The sequence below is a fragment of the Nomascus leucogenys genome, chromosome 6 (assembly GCF_006542625.1).
Source record: "Nomascus leucogenys isolate Asia chromosome 6, Asia_NLE_v1, whole genome shotgun sequence".
Lineage (NCBI taxonomy): Eukaryota > Metazoa > Chordata > Mammalia > Primates > Hylobatidae > Nomascus > Nomascus leucogenys.
This window is the reverse complement of record NC_044386.1, coordinates 39,534,324-39,556,756: the sequence shown is the minus strand read 5'-3', so window position 1 is coordinate 39,556,756 and position 22,433 is coordinate 39,534,324. Positions and strand designations below refer to the sequence as shown.

Below are 22,433 nucleotides of genomic sequence, written 5' to 3'. Positions count from 1 at the left end.
AACTTTGAATAGTGCAGAAGTGAAATAATGAGAGTTACATGCTAAAACGATTATCTGGCAATGTGGATGATGAATGAGAGGGTTTTGACCCTAGAGGAATGGAGATCAGTAAGTATAGGTCAAGTAAGAGATAACAGGAACCTAAATTACGTCAGTGGCAGTATGGAAAAAAGGAAGCAACGAGGAGAATTATTATTTAGATGATAGAATTACCTAGGAATTTAGTGACCCCTTAGATACAGGAGGCAAAAGAGAAAGGGGGAGCCTTTTCTTTTTAGGTTTCTGGTTTGGGTAACTGAAAACAATACTTTAATATTTTTAACAAATTTTAAAAACCCTGTGGTTAATTTTGATTACTAAACATCCAGGTCGGTTTAAAACTGTAATTCCCTATTTGATTGAAAGTTTTCATGATCCTTATCACTGGCTAGATCAGTGGCTGTAAAGAGTCAATAGAAGTGGAAAAGAAGTCTTAGTTTACTCCTTAGTTGCTCTTCCTTGTCTTTCCTCTGGGTCATCTCTTGGGGGATGGAGACAGGAAATGAGGAGAGATAAAAAATTCTCTATTTAACTTCGAAGTTCCAGTCCTTTAGGTGGTTGTAGCAAATATATGCAGAGTCTGGACTCACTCCAACATTTGGCAACTTTTTAGCAGATGTCATTAGAATATAGAAATATGCAGCTATTTTGTTGTTAATTGTGGCATGGGCCCTAGTCATTAATTCCAGGTAAACAGGAAAAGCCTCAACAGACATCCTATTACAATTTCCCCTCTACGACCTTAACTAGAAACACAACCAAGAAGTAGTTAAACAAAACAACAAATCAGTAAAGATGCTTGACATTATCTGAATAATGCTTTTAGGAAGGTTTGTTTTTTGGTATAGTAAAGTTGAGAGGAGCCTTGGAAATAGAATTCACTTATGACACTATTGCAGAGGTATTAAATCACAGTATTAAAATTACAACCTTGACTATAAACAAAACCAAGAAGTAGTTAAACAAAACAACAAAAAATCAGTAAAGATTTTTGACATTATCTGAACAATGCTTTAGGAAGGTTTCTTTTGTAGTAGAGTAACGTTGAGAGGAGCCTTGGAAATAGAGTTCACTTATGAAACTATTGCAGAGGTATTAAATCACAGTATTAAAATTAAAACCTTGACTACAAACAAAACTAAGAAGTAGTTAAACAAAATAACGACAAATCAGTAAAGATTTTTGACAATACCTGAACAATGCTTTAGGAAGGTTTGTTCTGTAGCATAATAACATTGAGAGGAGACTTGGAAATAGGGTCCACATATAAAACTTGCAGAGGCATTATATCAAAGTATTAAAATTCAGTAAAAATCTAAAATCAATTAGTTTTCAAAGGTTGTGATGAGAAACCGATAGGAAAAGCATTACATTTTGAAGGGTCATATTTAATACAAATCTTAATCTTGATGATTGCTTCAGTTTGTCAGATTGGGTCTTTCAAGAAATTAGTCCATTTCACATAGGTTATCAAATATTTGAGTTGAGCACAGGTTGTTCAGAGTATTCCTTTATTATCTTCTTCTTCTTCTTTTTTTTTTTTTTTATATTGAGATGAAGTCTCGCTCTTGTCCCCCAGGCTGGAGTGCGATGGCGTGATCTTGGCTCCCTGCAACCTCCGCCTCCTGGGTTCAAGCTATTCTCCTGCCTCGGCCCCCGAGTAGCTGGGATTACAGGCACACACCATCATGCTCGGCTAATTTTTGTATTTTTAGTAGAGATGGGATTTCACCATGTTGGCCAGGCTGGTCTCCTTTATTATCCTCTTAATGAACATGACATTTGTAGTGCTGTCCTTTCTTTCGTTTCTGATATTATTAACTTGCGTAATCTCTCCTATTTCCTTAGTTCATGTGGCTAGAGACTTGTCAATTTTATTGATCTTTTCAAAAAAACAGCTTTTAGTTTCATTGCTCTCTATTGATTTATTGTTTTCAATTTTATTAATTTCTGCTTTACTTTTATTATTTCTTTTTTTTTACTTATTCTGGATTTAATTTGTTCTCCTTTTTCTTATTGCCTAAAGTGGAAGCTTAAATTAATTTTAGTTTTTTGTTGTCTTCTCATATACACATTTAACGCTATAAATATCTCTTTAAGCACTGTTTTTGCTGCATTTCACAAATTTTAATAAATTGTATTTTCATTTTTATTTAGTTCAAAATATTTTAAAATTTCTGTTGATATTTGTTCTTTGACCACTGTATTATTTAAGTGTTCTTTAATCTGCATATATTTTGAGATTTTCATCTATCTTTCTGTTTTTGATGTCTACTTTAATTCCATTGTGGCCTGACAGCAGACATTGTATGATTTCTGGTCTTTCGAATTTGCTAAGGTGTGTTTTATAAACCACATTGGGATCTATCTTGGTAAGTATTCATTAAGTTTGAGGAGAATGTGTATTCTGCTGTTGTTGGATGAAATAGTCTGTAGATGTCCATTATAGTCAATTGATTGATGGTATTGTTGATTTCAACTGTGTCCTTACTGATTTTCTGATAGAAGAGTGTTGAAATCTTCAATTACAATAGTGGACTCATCTATTTCTCCTTGCAGTTCTATCAATCTTTGACTCACATATTTTTGATGCCTTTGCTAGATGCATATATAAAACAATTTTATGTCTTCTTGGGGAATTAACACTTTTATCATTATGTAATACCCCTTTTTATCCTGGATAATTTTTCATGCTCTAAAATCTGCTGTTTGAAATGAATATAGCTACTCCAGTGTTCTTAGTGTTAGCATGGCATATCTTTCTCCAGCCCTTAGCTTTTAATCTATATGTGCCTTTATATTTAAAGTAGACTTTTTTTTGTAGAAAGATATGGTAGGGTAATGTTTTTTGATCCACTCTGATAATCTCTGTCTTGTAAACTGTGTATTAGGCTATTGATTTTCAAAGTGATTTTTGATAAAGTTGGATTCATATCTACCGTATTTGTTACTCTTTTCTATTCATAGACCTTGTTCTTTGATCCTATTTTTGTCTTCTTTTTCTGCCTTTTATGGTTTTGAGTATTTCATATGATTCCATTTTCTCTTCTTTCTTAGCAAATCCATTATACTTCTATTTTTAGTTTTTTTTTTTTTTTTTTTTTTAGGTATTGTCCTAGAATTTGCAATATACATTTACAATGAATTCAGGTCCACTTTCAAATCCATTATGCTGCTTCTCAGGTAGTACAAGTACTTTATACTAAAGTATTCATAATTCCTTCTTCTCATTCCTTACATCATTGATAGCATACATTTCACTTATGCATAAGCTATAATTACTTAATAATACATTGTTGCTATAATTTTGAATAAATTGTTATCTGTTAGATCAATTGAGAATAAGAAAAATAAGTTTTTATTTTACCTTCACTTATTCCTTCTCTAATGTTCTTCCTTTCTATGTAGATCCAAGTTTCTGGCCTATATCATTTTGCTTCTCTCCTCTTTCATCATTTCCCGCAAGGCTGGTATACTTGCAACAAATACTCTCAATTTTTGTCTAAGAAAGACTTTATTTCTACTTTCTGGACAATAATTTTGCAGGATGCAGAATTATTGGTTGGTGTTTTATTCTCTCTCTCTCAGCACTTTAAATATTTCACTCTACTCCTTTACTGTTTGCATGGGTCCTGAGAAGAAGTTGGGTATAATTCTTATCTTTGATCCTCTATAGGTAAAGAATTTTCCTTACTCTTGTTTCAAAATTTTTTCTTTGTTTTTTATTTTCTACAGTTTGAATATGACATGCCTATGGGTAGTTTTTCGAGCATTTACCCTGCTTGGTGTTCATTGAGCTTCCTGGATCTGTGGTTTGGTATCTGATATTAATTAGGGGAAATTCTCAGTCATTATTGCTTCTGATGTTTCTTCTGTTCCTTTCTTTCTTTATTTTCCTTCTGGTATTCCAATTAAGTGTTTGTTACACCTTTTGTAGTTATTACACTGTTTTTGGATATTTTGTTACTTTTTTCCTAGTCTTTTTTTTTTTTTCTGAGATTTCAGTTTTGGAAGTTTCTATTGACATATTCTCAAGCTCAGAGAGTCTTTCCTGAAACTGAGAAATTCTTTTCATTAGGCTATGTCTAGTCTACTAATGAGTCCAACAAAGGCATTCTTCATTTGTGTTACACTGTTTAGAGCCTTTAGCATATTAACTGTAGTTTTTTAAAATTTCTGGTCTAATAATTCCAATATCCCTGCCATTTCTGTGTCTGGTTTTGATGCTTTCTCAAACTATTTTTTTTCTTTTAGTGTGCCTTTTAATTTTTTGTACAAAGCTCAAGACCAAGTACCAGTAAATACGCCTTTAGTGATTTGATGGTAAGGTGTTGCGGAAGGAGAAGCATTCTATGGTACTGTGATTAGGTCTCAGTCTTTCAGTAAGCCTGTGTCTTTGGTCTATGAGTTACCCACATGCTTCTCAGTCCCTCTCCCCTTTGGTGAGATGGGATGGCTAGAGTGGGCTGGAGTTGGGAAGGCTAGGGGGAACTGAAATAGGATATTTTCCTCCTCTAAGGCAGCTTATCCTCGGCTAAAACCCCAGTAGTTTAGGCTCAGATAAAATAGCTTCTTTCAAGTCAGGCTTTGTTAAGAACAGAAGCTGTGGATTATTTCAAAATGGTTACTTTTCTTCTCCTCCGGCCAACAACATGAGGGAATTTTTCTCATATCTTAACTGTGAGATCTGAGTAGAGCTCTTACAGGTAAAACTTACAAAACTATAAGGGCTCTCCTATGGGATTGGGTCCCCTGAAATTTTTAATCTCTTAGATTTGACCACAGTGAGCCTCCTGCAATTCATCAAAATTACATTTTAGGGTTTCCTAGTCTGACAAACAGGGAGGTTTCTGCTCTTGTAAGTTGTGATTCTCTGAGTCTGCCTCCCTGTCTCCAATTTTAGGTGCATCAGTTTGTCCTGCGACCTCACTTCTCTGATCAAAAGAGTCTAAGAAATGTTGATTTTTCAGTTTGCTCAATGTTTTACTTGTTGTTAGCAGGGAGTGACAACTTCCGAGATCCTTAAATGTTTTACCAGAAACATGAGGTACATTTGAAGGATTTTCATTAAAGTTAGAATTCTGTTTCCAAGTTTTATGTGCAAGTGAGAATACTTAAAAGTGACACATTTTCAGCCCAGAAGTTGCTTAATGGTGGAACCATTTCTAAAGATACAATGGTTTTTCCATAAATTAATTTTCCAAAATCAGTTAATTGGCCACTGTTGGCTGACATTTTATCAAGTCTAATAGACTTTCACTACTTTTTAACTTAATATGCCTGATAAAGAGCTAGTATGGGGGTAGGAGAAGTGACAGCTCTGATACTTTCTTATTGTTGGCTTGTGCTTGCATTATTATAATTATTATTGTCCTCAATATATGTTTTATTTTTTAAAACTACTTGTCCATTTTGAAAGGATTAGTTTGGTTAGAACTAGCTAATTTTACCTATCAATCCTCTTATCCAGATACATATAAACTGTACTACATGGCCACACACTGAAACTAGGGGAAAAAGTAAACATACAATTGTTCAGTTTTAGAACTCCCATTCTCCTCAGAGAAAGAAGAACCTTGTGTATCGTGCATGACATATAATTAACTTATAGATAGAAAAAGGAATATTATCCCAGTTATTACATTTTTGTAAGGTGACTGGCTTTGAATTTTCAGATAAAAATAAAGATAAATAAGAATTGCAATTTTTTCTACATCTCATTGAATTATCTTTTACATAATCCATAAGTCCCTACTGAAAAGATTCATTAATAAGACTAAAGGAAGGTGGCATTTCTCTCATTGTAACTGAAAAGTCTCTTAGGGTAATTGATTAATCAGCTCAATAATGTTACCAAAAAACCAGATCCTTTTAGTTTACTTTTCTTGCTATCCTCCAAAATCATCCTGCTGGCATGATTTTTAGACTAGAAACAAGAAATCTGCAACAATGTTAGGCATTATATACAGTCTTATAACAACCAGAAGAACATAGTCCATCTCTTGGGAGAGAGGAAAATTATTCCAAAAGAACTCCCTTGGAGCTTGGATGCGATCAGCTTCCCCTGAGGCATATGGTTAAGTGAATGAAGGGTGAATGCCTGAAAAAGAGAAACAGTTTCCTATTAAGGAGAGAAAAGAGCTATTGGAAAGGAAACCACTGGGTAGCTTAAATAAGCAGATTAATCATACTATCTTGGCAATCAATTGGATGAAAATGGTCAAATATAGATAGTTCTTATCTATTACCTTGCTCAATCAAGGCTTGTAAAAGCATTGGGAAAGTGAACTCAATGAGTCATCATTTATTTGCAAGAGACATCATACAATATTCATTTTTAAGAATGGCTTTTTTTTTTTTTTTTTGAGATGGAGTCTCATTCTGCAGCCAGGCTGGAGTGCAGTGGTGCGATCTCGGCTCACTGCAACCTCCAACTCCCTGGTTCAAGTGATTTTCCTGCCTTAGCCTCTCGAGTAGCTGGGATTACAGGCATGCGCCACCACACCCAGAGAATTTTTGTATTTTTTTTTTAGTAGAGGCGGGTTTTCACCATGTTGGCCAGGATATGGATTACGGGTGTGAGCCACAGCACCCGGCCAAGAAAGGCTATTTTAAAACTTGTGCTTGCCTTGTACTGGATCTTAAAGAGAAAGTTTTCTGTTTTCTCCCACTGATTATGATGTTAGATGTAAGCTTTTCATCTATGGCCTTTATTGTGTTAAGGCAAGATCCTTCCATGCCTATTATCTTCTCTATCTATGCCTGTGTCGTGAGAGCTTTAATCATGAGTGGATGTTGAATTTTGTCAAATGTTTTTTCTGTATCTATTGAGGTGTTCGTGTGTTTTTTTTCTATTCATTTTGATAATAAATAGAAAACATATGGTGTATCACATTGATTGATCTGTGTATACAGAACCATACTTGCATCCCAGGGATAAATCCCACTTAGTTAGGACATATGATCTTTTTAATGGGCTGTTGAATTTTATTTGATAGTATTTTATTGAGGATTCTTGAGTTTGTGTTTATCAGGGATATTGGGATGTAATTTTTTTTCCTTGCAGTGTCTTTGCATGATTTTGGTGTCAGGGTGATGCTGGACTCATAGGATGAGTTTGGAAGTGTTCCCTTTGCTTTAATTTTTTAAAAGAGTTTAAGAAAAAGTGGTATTACTTTTTCTTTGAGTGTTTAATAGAATTCCCCATGAAGCCACCTCATCCTAGACTTTTCTTTGGTAGGAGATTTTTGATTATTTACTCAATCTCCTTATTTGTTATTGGTGTGTTCCGACTATTTCTGACTCAGTTTTGGCAGGTTGTATATTCCTAGCTATTTGACTATTTCTTCTAGGTTATCCAGTTTGGTGGCATATAGTTGCTCTTAATAGTCCCTTATTATCGTCCTCACGCCCCCTAGGATATCAGTTGTATCGTCTTCTCTTTCATTTCTGCTTTTATTTATTGACATCTTTCTTTTTTTTCAGTGTAGCCAAGCGTTTGTCAATTGTTTATTTTTTCAAAAAAAACAAATTTAGTTTTGTCAAATTTTCTGTTGTTTTTTATTTTCTATTTGATTGATTTCTCCTATAATCTTCATTATTTCTTTCCTTTGATTACCTTTGGGCTTAATTTGTTGTTCTTTTTCTAGTTCCTTGAGGTGTAAAGATAGATTACTTATTGGATATATATTTTTTTCCTTTTAAATTTAGGCTTTACAGCCATAAACTTCCCCATTAAAATGTCTTTTGCTGTATCCTATAGGTTTTGTTATGTTGCGTTTTCGTTTGTCTCAGATACTTTTAAAATTCCTTTGGTTTATTCTTTGACTAAATGATTGTTCAGGAGTGTATTTAACATTTTTGCCTCTTCTTTTAAACATAGTGCTGGAAATACTAGACAGAGCAATTAGGAAAGAGAAAGACATAAAGGGCATCCAAATCAGAACAGAAGAAAATTATCTATATTCACAGATGACATGACTATATACTTAGAAAACCTATTAGAACTAATAAACAGATTCGGTAAAGTTGCAGCATACAAAATCAACATATAAAAATCGATCACATTTCTATATACAAATTACAAAATATCTGGAAAGGAAACTAAGAAACAATCCTATTCACAATGGCAATAAAAATACTTAAGAATTAACCAAAGAAGGTGAGAATCTTGTACAGTGAAAGTAATAAAACATTGATGAAGGAAATGAAAGAAGACACAGATAAATAGATTAGAAGAATTAATATTGTTAAAATGTCCATACTATCTAAAATGATCTGCATATTTAATGCAATCGCTATCAAAATGCCAATGACATTCTTTACAGAAGTAGACAAAACAATCTTAAAATCCATATGAAATCACAAAAGACCTCAAATAGCCCAAGCAATCTTGAGTAAAAAGAACAACCCTGGAGCCATTGCACTATCTAATTTCAAAATATATTATAGAGCTACAATAATCAGAACAGTATAGCACTGTTAAAAAAAACAAACAGACATGTAGATTATGGAACAGAATAGAGAACCCAGCTGGGTGTGATATTTTAGTCACAAGGAAGGGAAAAGTTGTTTTGAGCCCTGGCATTGAAATAGGAGCAGGAGTGCCCCTTTTTAACACTCCAAATTACAGGAATCACATATATGATCAATATTTTATCTCACATAAATAAGGTGCTTGTTTTAAAATAAAGGCAGAGGTCTAAGATGAGAAATGCTTATTTGATGTAAGTTTTATGTGGAAGGGGCCTGTAAGGCAATTTAGTCTAATCTCTGACATAGTAGAAGAAAATCTCACAGCCATCACAGCTGACTCAGAACAGCACAAAATACTTGGTTGGTGTGTTTTGTGAATGGTAGGCCTGTTTGATTAACATGATTGTTACAAATAAGATAAGCTGAATGTGTTGACTTCACTTGCACAAATATAGTGCAGTGAATTTTTTGCACTATGACAAAAAATTAAATGGTAACTTATCACTGTGGTTTAAATAAAAAATTATGGTTTAACTAGTAATATCCACTCTTCAAAACTGAACACAAGGTTATTAAAGACCAAGAATGCTACTGAGAATAGAGTTCTAAATTTTTGAAGGTAATAACTATATGACCTATATAAAACATCCCTTTATGTCACTATCAGATAGAACATGACTGAATTGTTCTGTTCAGCATAACATTTATTTCATAATCATCTAGGAAAGTATTTTTAAGTAGTAAGGAGTCCTCTTTTAGTTGATAAATTGAAACTTATTATTAACAATGTAAAAACTCCTATTTTTAAAGGTGCTGAAATACACAATGCTTTTTTAGATTTTACTTTTTTTCTAACTTACCTTTCAAATTCTGTTGATATTCAATGGTTTGTTGTAGCCCTTTTATTATATTATGAAGAGTAGCACATTCTAAAACATAAAAGATAAATTTATTTTAAAATCGCTTGCTTTCATTTTGGAATTATTCTCTCAGTTGAAATTATTAAAATAAAATAATATTTAAGCCAGGCATGGTGATGTGTGCCTTGTAGTCCTGTTGACTCAAGAGGCTGAGGCAGGAGGATCACTTGAACCCAAGAGTTCAAGGCTGCAGGGGGCTATGCTTATGCCATTGCACTCCAGCCTGGGCGACAGAGCAAGACCCTGTCTCTCAAAATAATAATAATAACATTTAATTTGAAATTACAAGATATTAATAAAGCAGCCAAGCACCTTAAAGAAAATTATATAAAGGAAAAATATAATTTTTTTTTTTTGAGACAGAGTCTTGCCCTGTAGTCCAGGCTGAAGTGCAGTGGCATGATATCAGCTCACTGCAACCTCGGCCTCCCAGGCTCAAGTGATTCTCCTGCCTCAGCCTCCTGAGCAGCTGGGATCACAGGCACGCGTCACCATGCCTGGCTAGTTTTTATATATTTTTGTAGAGACAGGGTTTCACCATGTTGGCCATGCGGTCTCAAACTCCTGACCTCAAGTAATCCACCTGCCTCAGGTGATCCACCCCCCTTGGTCTCCTAAAGTGCTGGGACTATAGGCGTGAGCCTTTACTTTTAACTCACTCATTAAGCCAAATGAATTTCAAAACTTGGTAATGACTTTCCTAAAGCACAGAATAGTATGGATCCTACCATGTGCCTAAGGAATCTCTGCCCTAAGTAGTAAGGCACACCTGCATATGTCTGAGGAACTATAAGAAGTATGTCCATGCAAATCTTCCATGAAAGAACATCCTAAGGAAAGGGAGTCCAATTATATTGTTTTGGTATAAGACAATGTGTGGTACAATTGTGTGGTATAAGACAATGCTTTTCTTAGTCTGTCTTCCAGTCTGTCCTCTTAGTACTTAGGCTTGAGTCTTAGACCAAAAGATTAGCAATAAAAGGAGTAAAAACTCAATAAGTAGTGTTCCAAGGCTTCAGAAACTTTGCTGCCAATGGCTGCTGACATAATAGAAGATAGAAGTTTCATTGCAAATATTAGAGCCTTGACATGCGCATCCAAGCCTTGACTATAATATTGGTAGCCACCAGCAACAGCCAAGATGGACAGCAATAGTAGTGGTAATTTCTATTACTTTAGAAATCCACTTGGCTATTAGGGCTATGACAGCAGAGACTATTTTTTGTTTTGCTTACCATTGCTTCCTACTGTTTAGAACACTTGTGGTCCATAGTAGGCAATCCACAAATATTTGTTTAGTGATTATTGGGTTGATAGGTACTATTACAGTAAGCTGAAGCAGATAAGGGGTAAGTAGAGAATCTCTGGTATGAAAATAACGTATATTTTGTCGACTGAATGAAAGAACCAATACTGCGAAGAGAGAATTCAAAACTTTTCACCTTTTAATTAGAGATTCTGCACTCAGTCTCATGTACTTTTTCAACTATGCTGATAGAAATGAAAGTATTTTGCAGAAGTTTAAAGCTTTATGATGCTATAAGGTTCTGCTATTGTGGCTCTTCACTCCTCCCTGCTCTCCCTACCATCCCCACCATATACTCAAAGTTCCCATCATCCTCCATTTTCTCTATCTTGCTATTTCCCAGTAAGAGAATAACGGTTAAATTACATTGGACAGAAATTAGCTGAGAATCTGCTTCATGAGTGTCACTGTGCTAGCTGATAGAATTCAAAAATTAAAGAGGCATAGACAGACTCTGCCATCACTTGTCTTTGTGCCTTTTAGAGTAATTAATCCAGTGATTCATAGAATATAGTAGCTGAAGTTACCTCAGTAATCCGTAAATTAAAAACAGAACCCTGCAACTGAATGTTTCAAAAATGTGTATTTTCAAAACTTGAACACAAGGTGGCTCTCTCACCACATTTTTCTACAATGGAACCTGGATAAGAAATTCCTCACGAGAATACCATTCACTAATTTTGAATAATGGCTTTTAATTCTCTTTGCAAAATTTAATCCACACTGTTGCTGTTGTTGTTGTTGTTGGACTTCACTGTGTAATTTGAAAATGCTGGCCTACTAAATTCTTCCTAAAAAACCAGAGGTCAGAATATTAAGCTATTTCTTATACTATATAATTTAGTAAATCAATAATCATTTTGAGCTCAAATATGGGCTCTAAGATTAACCAAAAATATGAATATTAATATGTATTTCATACAATAGTTGCAAATATTAAAAGCAATTATACATGTAAAGAGTTTTCTGCAGTACTTGATTCTCAATACTAATATTATTACTCTCTTTAACTGGCAAAGAAATTATTTATCTGGCTGGCATCAAATGTAGAAAATAAAATGTCCATATATCATTCTTTGTTGTTGAATAAATTTGATCATGTGTAGTTTGCCCTTCCTTCCTAAGTGAATTATTACACACTTGGCTCCATAAGTTGTCATTCTTATGACAACTTATGCTTTTTGCTAAGTACTATCCAGCAGAAAGGACATTAGATTTAGAACAAATAAAATTGTATTTCTTAAAAACAATTTTTGTGGTTACATAGTAGGTGTATATATTTATGGGGTACATGAGATGTTTTGATAAAGGCATGCAATGTGAAATAAGCACATCATGGAGAACGGCATATCTATCCCCTCAAGCATTTATCAACTGAGTTATAAACAATCCAGTTACACTCTTTAAGTTACTTTAAAATGTACGATTAAGTTATTATTGACTGTAGTCACCTTATTGTGCTAACGAATAGTAGGTCTTATTCATTTTTTCTATTTTTTTGTACCCATTAACCATCCCCACCTCCCTTCCAGCCCCCAACTACCCTTCCCAGCCTCTGGTAACCATCCTTCTACTCTCTATGTCCATGAGTTTAATTGTTTTGACTTTTAGATCTCATAAATGAGAACATATGATGTTTGTCTTTCTGTGCCTGGCTTATTTCACTTAACATAATGATCTCCAGTTCCATCTATGTTATTGCAAATGGCAGGATCTCCTTCTTTTTATGGTTGAATAATACTCCATTGTGTATAAGTACCACATTTTCTTTCTTCATTCATCTGTTGATGAACACTTAGGTTTCTTCCAAATCTTGGCTATTGTAATCAGTGCTGCAACAAAGAGTGCAGATCTCTTTTTGACATACTGATTTCCTTTCTTTTATGTATATACCTAGCAGTGGGATTGCTGGGTCCTATAGTAGCTCTATTTTCAGTTTTTCAAAGAGCCTCCAGGCTGTTCTTCATAGTGATTGTACTAATTTACCCTCCCATCGACAGTATACGAGGGTTCCCTTTTCTCCACATCCTCACCAGCATTTGTTATTGCCTGTCTTTTGGATATAAGCCATTGTAACTGGGATGAGATGAGATTTCATTATAGTTTTGATTTGCATTTCTCTGATGATCAATGATGTTGAGCACCTTTTCAGATGCCTGTTTACCATTTGTATGTCTTCTGAGAAATGTCTATTCAAATCTTTTGTCCATTTTTGGATTGGATTATTAGATTTTTTTCCTGTAGGGGTGTTTGAGCTCCTTATATTTTCTAGTTATTAATCCCTTGTCAGAGGAGTAGTTTGCAAATATTTTTTCCCATTCTGTGGGTTGTCTCTTCACTTTGTTGATTGTATCCTGTGCTGTGCAGAAGCTTTTAAACTTGATGTGATCCCATTTGTCTGTGTTTGCTTTGGTTGCTTGTGCTTGTGGGGTATTGCTCAAGAAATCTTTGCCCAGACCAATGTCCTGGAGATTTTCCCTGATGTCTTCTTGTAACAGTTTCATAATTTGAGTCTTAGATTTAAGTTTTTAATCCATTTTGATTTTATTTTTGTATATGGTGAGAGACAGGAATCTAGTTTCATTCTTCTGCATATGAATATCCAGTTTTCCCAGCACCAGTTATTTTAGAGACTGTCTTTTCCCCAGTGCATGTTCTTGGCACCTTTGTCAAAAATGAGCTCACTATAGATGTGTGGATTTGTTCATGGGTTCTCTATTCTATTACATTGGTCTATGTGTCTGTTTTTATGCCAGTATCATACTGTTTTGCTTACTGTATCTCTGTAGTATAATTTGAAGTCAGGTAATATGATTCCTCCAGTATTTTTCATTTTGCTTAGGACAGCTTTGGCTATTCTGGGTCTTTTGTGGTTCAATACAAATTTTCAGATCTTTTTTCTGTTTCTTTGAAGAATGTCACTGGTATTTTGATAGGCATTGCATTGAATCTGTAGTTTCCTTTGAGTAGTATGGGCATTTTAACAATATTGATTCTTCCAATCTAAGAACATGGAATATTTTTCCATTTTTTGGTGTCCTTTTCAATTTCTTTCATCAGTGTTTTACAGTTTTCATTATAGAGATCTTTCACTTGTTGGTTAATTCCTAGCTATTCAATTTTATTTGTAGCTATTGTAAACGGGATTACTTTTTAAATTTCTATTTTAGGTTGTTCACTGTCAGCATATAAAAATGTTACAGAGTTTTGTATGTTGATTTTGTATTCTGCAACTCTACTGAAGTTGTTTATTCTAATAGTTTTCTTGTTGAGTCTTTAGGTTTTTCCAAATGTAAGTCCATATCATCTGCAAACAAGAATAATTTGACTTCTTCCTTTCCAATTTGGATGCCCTTTATATCTTTCTCTTGTCTGATTGCTCTAGCTAGGACTTCCAGTACTATGTTGAATAACAGTGGTGTCAGTGGACATTCTTGTCATGTTCCAGATCTTAGAGGAGAGGCTTTCAGTTTTTCCCCATTCAGTATGGTACTAGCCTTTGGTCTGTCATATATTGCTTTTATTATGTTAAGTTATGTTTCTTCTATCCCAGTTTTTTGAGGGTTTTTATCATGAAGGAATGTTGAATTTTATCAAATCCTTTTTCAGCATCAATTGAAATGGTCATATAATTTTTAGCCTTCATTCTATTGATATGGTGTAACACATTGGTTGATTTGCATATGTTGAACCATCCTTGCATCCAAGGGATGAATCCCACTTGGTCATGATGAAAGGTCTTTCTAATGTATTGTTGAATTTGGTTTGCTAGTACTTTGAGGATTTTTACATCAGTATTCATCATAGATATTAGCCTGTAGTTATTTTTTTTTATGTGTCTCTGTCTGATTTCAGTATCAGGGTAATATCAGCCTTGTAGAATGAGTGTGAAAGTATTCTCTCCTCCTCCTCTATTTTTAGGAACAATTTGAGTACGATTGGTATTATTTCTTCTTTAAATGTTTGAATATACAAGCAAGTCTCCTGCCTCAGCCTCCTGAGTAGCTGGGATTACAGACACCTGCCACCATGCCTGGCTAATTTTTGTATTTTTAGTAGAGGTGGGGTTTCACCATCTTGGCCAGTCTGGTCTTGAACTCCTGACCTCATGATCCACCCTCCTCGGCCTCCAAAAGTGCTGGGATTACAGGTGTGAGCCACCATGCCTGGCCGAAATTTAGTTAATAATAGTGGATCAGTTGGCACATTTGCTGTAACAAATGTAACATACTAATGCAAGATATTAATAACAAGGAAGTGGTGGGGTGAGAGTGTATACGGAAACTCTCTGTACTTTCACTCAATTTTTTTCTGCAAACCTAAAACTGCTCCAAAAAGTTTATTAATTTTTTAGAGTCAAAAGTACAAATCTTTTCTTTCATTGTTTCTATATGCTGTGTCATACACTTAGAAAGTCCTTCTCCATTATAAAAATAAAAACCCTACATTTCTCTTCTAGTTTTTCTGTGGTTTCATCTTTTTAACTTTTAATAAACTTTACTATATCTTCAAACCTTGGCTGTGATAATTTCTCAGAGTTTCCTTAGTTTTGATGACTCTGACAGTTTTGCAAATACTGATCAGGTATTTTGTAATGTCTCTCTATGAGAATTTTTCTGATATTTATCTCATGATTAGACTAGTGTTATGGGTTTTGGGGAGAAAGACCACAGAAGTGCCATCTTTATCATATCTTATCAAGAGTATATACTATCCATATGATATAACAATTTATGTTGACCTTGATCATGTAGCTGAGGTAGTATTTGTCAGGCTTCTCCACTTTGTAGTTACTTTTCCCCTACCCTCACCCTTTCCATACTGTGTCTTCCCTATAGTAAAGAAAGTGACTATACTGAGCCCATGATTAATGAGTGTGGAGCCATGCTCTTCCTCCTTGAGGGCAAAATATCTACAAAAGTCATTTGTAATTCTTCTGCACAGAAGATGTGTCTCTTCTTCCCCAATTGTTTATTTATTAAATCATTTATTTATATCAGTAAGGATTCATGGATATTTGTTTTATACTTTGGGCTTGCTCATGTTGTTCCAGCTTTGGCTCTTTCAGTTGGCTTTTGTCTCACTTTTAACATACTCCCATCATTGTGGGGTGCTTTTTTTTGTTTGTTTTTTCCTTTTTGAGGACTTTCTTACTTTCTGCCCTTACAAGATGCTTGAGGCTTACTGTGCATATTTCCTGCCCCAGCGCTATAATCAGCCATGTCTCAAAAAAACCTTGGTTCCTTTTATTAGAGAATGGTATAAGGAACCAAGATCTGGGAACCAGGTATGCTCAATGTCAGTGGGGTATTATTGTCTCTAGGCTCTCTCAGTTGACAGAGCAAATCAATATATGTGTACAGCTTCATTTTTAACACAAATTTTTGACACATTTGACATTTATTTTGATGTAATTATAAGGTAGAAATTCAACTTAATTTTTTCCCCATGGTTTTTATAGGCCTGTATTGAGACGTTAATTGGCCATTTCTTATTGGCCTCAGAAAGCTGAGCAGTCTCAGAAAGATTATTTAACTTGTCTCATTCTACATTTCTTCATTGGTGAGGTAGAGTAATAATACCCGTCTTACATGTCTTTCAGGGCTATAATAAAGATATAAATGAGATGATAGTCTGGAAAGTTCTATGTGGACTTAAAACACTTTACAAATATATGGTGTAATATTAATCACTGTTGAACTGAAAAACACTTTCATTAGAATTAGCATTCCTCAGGCAGCAAATAACTAACCTTCTTTAATTGAGACCTCCTTTGCTTGCATTACTTTTAATAGAGAGTTATTCTTTTCCAACTGAATATCCAGTATATTGTTCTTTCCATTGGTTTCTATCATTTTCTGTAGAAGAAATAGAATACTTATTATTAACAAATCAATGCTGCTAGCTTAATTTTTATTAAGTATATGCAGACTAATGAAAATACGAACCACTTAATATCTGAAAGTCTAATAAAAAATACATATACAGTCATGTACTGCATAAAGACATTTTGATCAAGAACAGACTGCATATATAACAGTGGTGCCACAAGATTATAATGGAGCTGCCCTATACAAGTGTACCAATTTTATCTTTTATACCATATTTTTACTGTACCTTTTCTATGTTTAGATATACAAATACTTACCATTATGTTACAATTGCCTCCAATAATCAGTACAGTAACATGCTGTCCAGGTTTGTAGCCTAGGAGCAGTAGGCTATACCATAAAGCCTAGGTGTGCAATAGGCTACACCATTTAGGTTTGTGTAAATATACTACTCTATAACATTCACACAATGACAAAATTGCCTAATAATGCATTTCTCAGAACATATCCTTGTCATTGAGCAATATATGACTGTATTTTAAATAAGCCCACTTCCCAATTTATTTTCAAATTAAAAAGTAACAAGGTAAACTGTTAAAACAGGCTAGCAGTTATAAATGAAAAGTAAACATATGACCTAACTTGAACCACTTTCTTTCCAACTATTCAACTCTCAGTCCCATGGTTAACAATTCCTTATATATGTTTCCAAAATATTTTATGACTGTGCAGCTATAGAAAGAAATCATATTATATTCTGTTCTGTGTCTTGGCTGTTCCGCTTAGTACTATTATCTGGTAGATGATGTCATGTAAAGCCACATAGATCTACCTCATTCTTTTTTTTTTTTTTGAGATGAAGTCTCACTCTGTCGCCCAGGCTGGAGTGCAGTGGGGCAATCTTGGCTCACTGCAACCTCCGCCTCCTGGGCTCTAGCAGTTCTCCTGCCTCAGCTTCCTGAATAGCTGGGATTACAGGGGCACGCCACCACACCTGGCTAATTTTTTGTATTTTAGTAGAGACAGGCTTTCACCATGTTGCCCAGGCTGGTCTCAAAATCTTGAGCTCAGGCAATCTACCTGCCTCGGCCTCCCAAAGTGTTGGGATTACAGGCGTGAGCCACCGCACCTGGCCTACCTCATTCTTTTTAACAGCTACGTTGAGTTTCATTTTTGAATATGGTGTAATTTATTTAACCAGTCTCTTATTGAGAGAGAGAGAGTGAGAGAGAGAGAGGCCATATTCTACTTTTTGTAATGGTTAAACATTCTTGACCATATCTCTTGGGTATTTTTGTGAATAGTATAATAAGCCTCCATATACTCTTCAAATAGCTTCAAAAATCAACTCATGAACTATCTTATATCATCTGTATCTCTATCCACTGCCCTAGTCTCACCACTTTTGAATTGATCTCAAAGCAACTCTCTGACATTATGTTATTTCATCTGTTAATATTACCATCCATATGTATCTCTAAGAGATGACTCTTTCAAAATATGGCCACAATACCATCATCACCTCAAAAATGAACAATTATTTCTTATTTAAAGTGTTTAAGAATATGACAGATATTTCCAAATTAATTTCCAAGATCATTGCACTAACTCCTTTCCTGCCAAAAATGCTTCTTCTTCCTTTCTATGCCTTACTATGTTAGGAATCACTCGGTTAGGAACACGTAACTTCACTGTTTAAAGAAAGCTCATAACATTACTTCAAAATACACGTGGTCATAAAAATTCTTTCATTATGACATTTGTATGTGTGTGTGCTGAGGAAAAGAAGGAATAGAAAAGAATTATAAGAAAAGAAGAGAAAACAGAAGTAGATATTAGCCTCCCTCCCACTCTTGCTTCACAAAGTCACTTCCCAATTCTTTCATTTAACCGCCTACATTTTTCAAAAGCTATTGAAGGCAGAGGAGGGAGGACAAACCCAATATACACCTGTGGGTTTGGTCTACCATTTGTCCAGAGTTGGGGAGACAGACTTTAAATGGCTTTGCTTTTAGGCAAAAAAGAAGGAAAATGGAACAGATAGAACAGGAAATACTAAAAAATGAGTAGTTATAATAACAGATTGAAATATGCATTTACTTCAATGTTTACTAAAACCATTCCTGAGTTTATGGACAATGTAGGCTTTCTTTTTTTTTTTGAGACAGAGTCTCGCTCAGTCGCCCAGACTGGAGCGCAGTGGTGCGATCTCGACTCACTGCAAGCTCCGCCTCCCGGGTTCACGCTATTCTCCTGCCTCAGCCTCCTGAGTAGCTGGGACTATAGGAGCCCACCACCACGCCCGGCTAATTTTTTGTATTTTTAGTAGAGACGGGGTTTCACCGTGTTAGCCAGGATGGTCTCAATCTCCTGACCTGGTGATATGCCCGCCTCTGCATCCCGAAGTGCTAGGATTACAGGTGTGAGCCACCCCGCCCTGCCTGGACAATGTAGGCTTTCAAGTATAGCAATTCCCTTTTATCTATGGAAGGATATGTTCCGTGAGCTCCAGTGGATGCCTGAAACCACAGATAGTACTGAACCCTATGTATACTATGTTTTTACCTCTACATACGTAACTATGATAAAGTTTAATTTATAAATTAGGCACAGTAAGAGGTTAATAACAATAACTAATAATAAGATAGAACAATTATAATAAACTGTAGTAAAAGTTACATAAATGTGATCTCTCTCTCTGAAATTATCTTATTGTACTGTACTCACCCTTCTGATAACCGAGGTGGCTACCAAGTGACTAACAGACAAGTGGTCTATAATACAACATGGATACACTGGTCAAAAGGATGAATCACATCCTGGGCAGGACTGAGAGAGACAATGGAAGATTTCATTGTGCTACTCAGAATGGTGCAGAATTTAAAATTTATGAATTGTTTATTTTGGGAATTTCCCATGTAATATTTTTGGACCACTGTTGACCTCAGGTGGCTGAACCTGTGAAAAGCAAAACCTCAGATAAGGGGACTACTATATGTATTATCTGTTTGACTTTGGCAAAAGCACATAAATTATTTGTTCCCCTGTAATAGGGACATTTTGATGTATTAGTACAAATGAATCAAAGCCAGATATATTTTAAACATGGAGTTTTAAAATGAGAGAGAAGAGTATAGCAAAATACATTATTATCTTGATCATTTTTTGGTATATTTTTCTTTCTTCCCAACTTCTTCCCTTGGCAAAATCTGTTCCATGTATCCCTATATAGTAGAATTGTTTTCTATCTTTACATACCTTTTCTATCTGTGAGAAGTCATTTATAAGTTTGTCAAGATTCACACTGCTAATCTTTTTCATACATCCTTCACTGCTTTGGTCCATGCCTAAAAGTAGTAAACAGTAGATAGTGTTAAATAAATAAATAAGATCTAAAACACCACAATAGTGTTCATAGCTCAAATGCTAACATTTCTATATTCAACTCATAGGGCACCTACTTGGGCTCCATTGCACTCAGAGAATTTTTGTTATAACCAATATTAACAGTGGTCAAATGCATTGTCTTTTCCACTCCTTACCACCCACACCCCAGTTGACTTATTTATATTTGTTTCTTTACTGCATTAAAACCTAATGCAATGTTAAATCTGAGGCATGACTTTTAACTGTAATTATTCTTAATTTAAGGTGTTAAAAATACTTGTTTATCATGTCACAAATGTTTTCTGCTGTTATGCTTATTTCTTATATTTTGTTTGGTAAACTGGTAAATAAAAGATGCATGGAAATTAATGTGCTCAAAGCAATCTCTCTGCATTTCTACTGTCTTGTAATTTTGCATAAGGGATTAACATTTGGGGATAGCCAGCTAACTGCTGAAGAATAAGAGTTTCAGTTTTAGTCCTATGAAACCAATCATAAGAAATTCTTCAGAATTCTAGAATGTAAATGCTGGCTACTTTGCAAAAGTCAGTTTGTCCATTCTGACTGGATGAGTTTACATCTTCAGATGCAATGTAAACAAGTATGAGACACTTGTCTTTAGATTTTTCTCTAGCAAAGAAGAAAGGGAAAATACAAGTTTGAAATTCAGGGATGTTAGGTTGAGGAAAAAAACATGAACCAATGTATGGTGTGTGAAAGTGGTAATTTACACATTTTACTTTGGACTGCAAAGTAAAATGTAAGTAAAATTCCTGATGTAGTTACTCAAAGCAATTTGGGGGCATATTATTGTTTAAAAGGAAGTTAACCAAAACAGACATTGCTTGACAATATGTTACTTCATCAAGATATCTCATTTTCTTCTTTTGAAATATTATTTTGCATTAGCAATTATTAATGATTTTTAATAGAGAATTTTAGCTGTATATTTTGTTTCTTGAATTATTATCTCGAATTATTATGTATGACATATGCAAATACAACTACATATAAAATCCCTTAAATAGAACTTGATCCTTACAGCAGAAAAATACTTGTAATAGCCTCCCATGATACAGTAAAATTCCTTTTGGAATAAAATTAAAAATAATTTCTATTTGATAGTACTGTTATTCTTTAATAGTGCTATATGGTAATCTGAAGTAGTTAATGGAAACTCCCTCCACCCCTAACTTTTTTTTTTTGGTACCTAACTTTTTAAATAAAAAAGGTTTTACTAGGGTTTTGTCTCAGAATCTGGCTCTTGAAATAAATGCATTTAAATTTGAGCTTGATTTTCTCTCAATTCCTTCCCCCAAAGAAGACCCTGTTATTTCCTTATAAAACCATCACTAATATTCCATTTGCTATCATTGCATGATATCCCTTTTGCCACACTGGCAGAGCCAGGCAACTCATTTCTAGGTATCTTCATTGCCTGCTCTTCTGATTTCCTAGGTCAAGATCCTTTCAGTGAATATGGTCTTGCCCTGTGAAATTCGGTGACAAGCTGGTGATTCAGTGCTTATCAAATTCCTTAGTGAGAAGCAGAGACTGATTTGGGACCTTCGAGGCTCAGCTTCAACCGTCCCCACAGGCAAGTGAAAGTCCCATTTCCTTCTTTGTCCTCTTGCCTGCTGGCTTCAATCATCCCCCCAGGAGAGTGACAGTTCCGTTTCCTTTTGGGTCCTCCTGTCTGCTGGCTTGAGTCCCGGGGATCGTCCTCTCCCTTACCCCACACAGTTGGTCCTTCGCCGCTCGCCTGCCCCACGCTGTGGTCCCTCCTTTTTCCTCCTCACCTCCCCTCAAGAATTCACTCTCAGTCCTCAAGCCTGGGTCCCCTGGCTCCCTCCCCGGCATCCTAGTGTCCTTAGGGACCTAGCAGAAATAAAGGATGGGGGCCGAGGACCCGCGGATGTGAGAGAAGTGCCTGAGACAAAAACCTGTATGGACCCAGAGCCCTGTAAGGAGATACGAAGAAAAGCATCTCTATGGAAAAAGCGGGAGTTCGAACCGCTTTCTAGCGTCCTTAGCGGCCTAGCAAAAATAAAGGATGGGGGCCGAGGACCCGCGGATGTGAGAGAAGTGTCTGAAAAGAAAAGCCTGTAATGGACTCAGAGCACTGTAAGGAAATACGAAGAAAAGCATCTCTATGGAGAAAGCGGGAATTTCGAACCGTCAATAGAGTTTGGAGTGTACCTGCTGTTGCTCCCAGTTCCCCACAGTCTCCCTTGCCGCTGCCTCTGGGGCTTGGTACACCCCTGAATGGTGTCCCCTCCTCCGGAAGCCGAATCCCCCAACAATGGGCCCGACTTTCTCTGGGCCCGCCCTGTGCGCTATGCTGGAGCTCCTACCACCAGCAGTTCTTATCAACTTGGCCCAGCTCCGCTCAGCATCTGCGGCTGCTTAGGTATTTTCATGTGGTTTCCAGAACACGAATCAACACCGGATCAATAATTGTTTCCCCAACCAAAG

At 35.5% G+C, this 22,433-nt stretch overlaps 1 protein-coding gene across 1 annotated transcript in view; it reads right to left on the bottom strand.

The window, feature by feature from the left end:
- The window catches only part of CCDC152 (coiled-coil domain containing 152), a 50,316-nt gene extending 28,107 nt beyond the window's left edge, over positions 1-22,209 (bottom strand). Inside the window, exons 1-4 of the mRNA XM_003274393.3 lie at positions 22,158-22,209; positions 19,830-19,918; positions 16,493-16,598; positions 9,375-9,443 (exon numbers count right to left, since the gene is read on the bottom strand). Of these exons, the coding sequence (XP_003274441.1) occupies positions 9,375-9,443; positions 16,493-16,598; positions 19,830-19,916 (262 nt within the window). The 5' untranslated portion in view covers positions 19,917-19,918; positions 22,158-22,209. The remainder of the gene's footprint in view (positions 1-9,374; positions 9,444-16,492; positions 16,599-19,829; positions 19,919-22,157) is intronic.
- Positions 22,210-22,433: the final 224 nt, after the last annotated feature.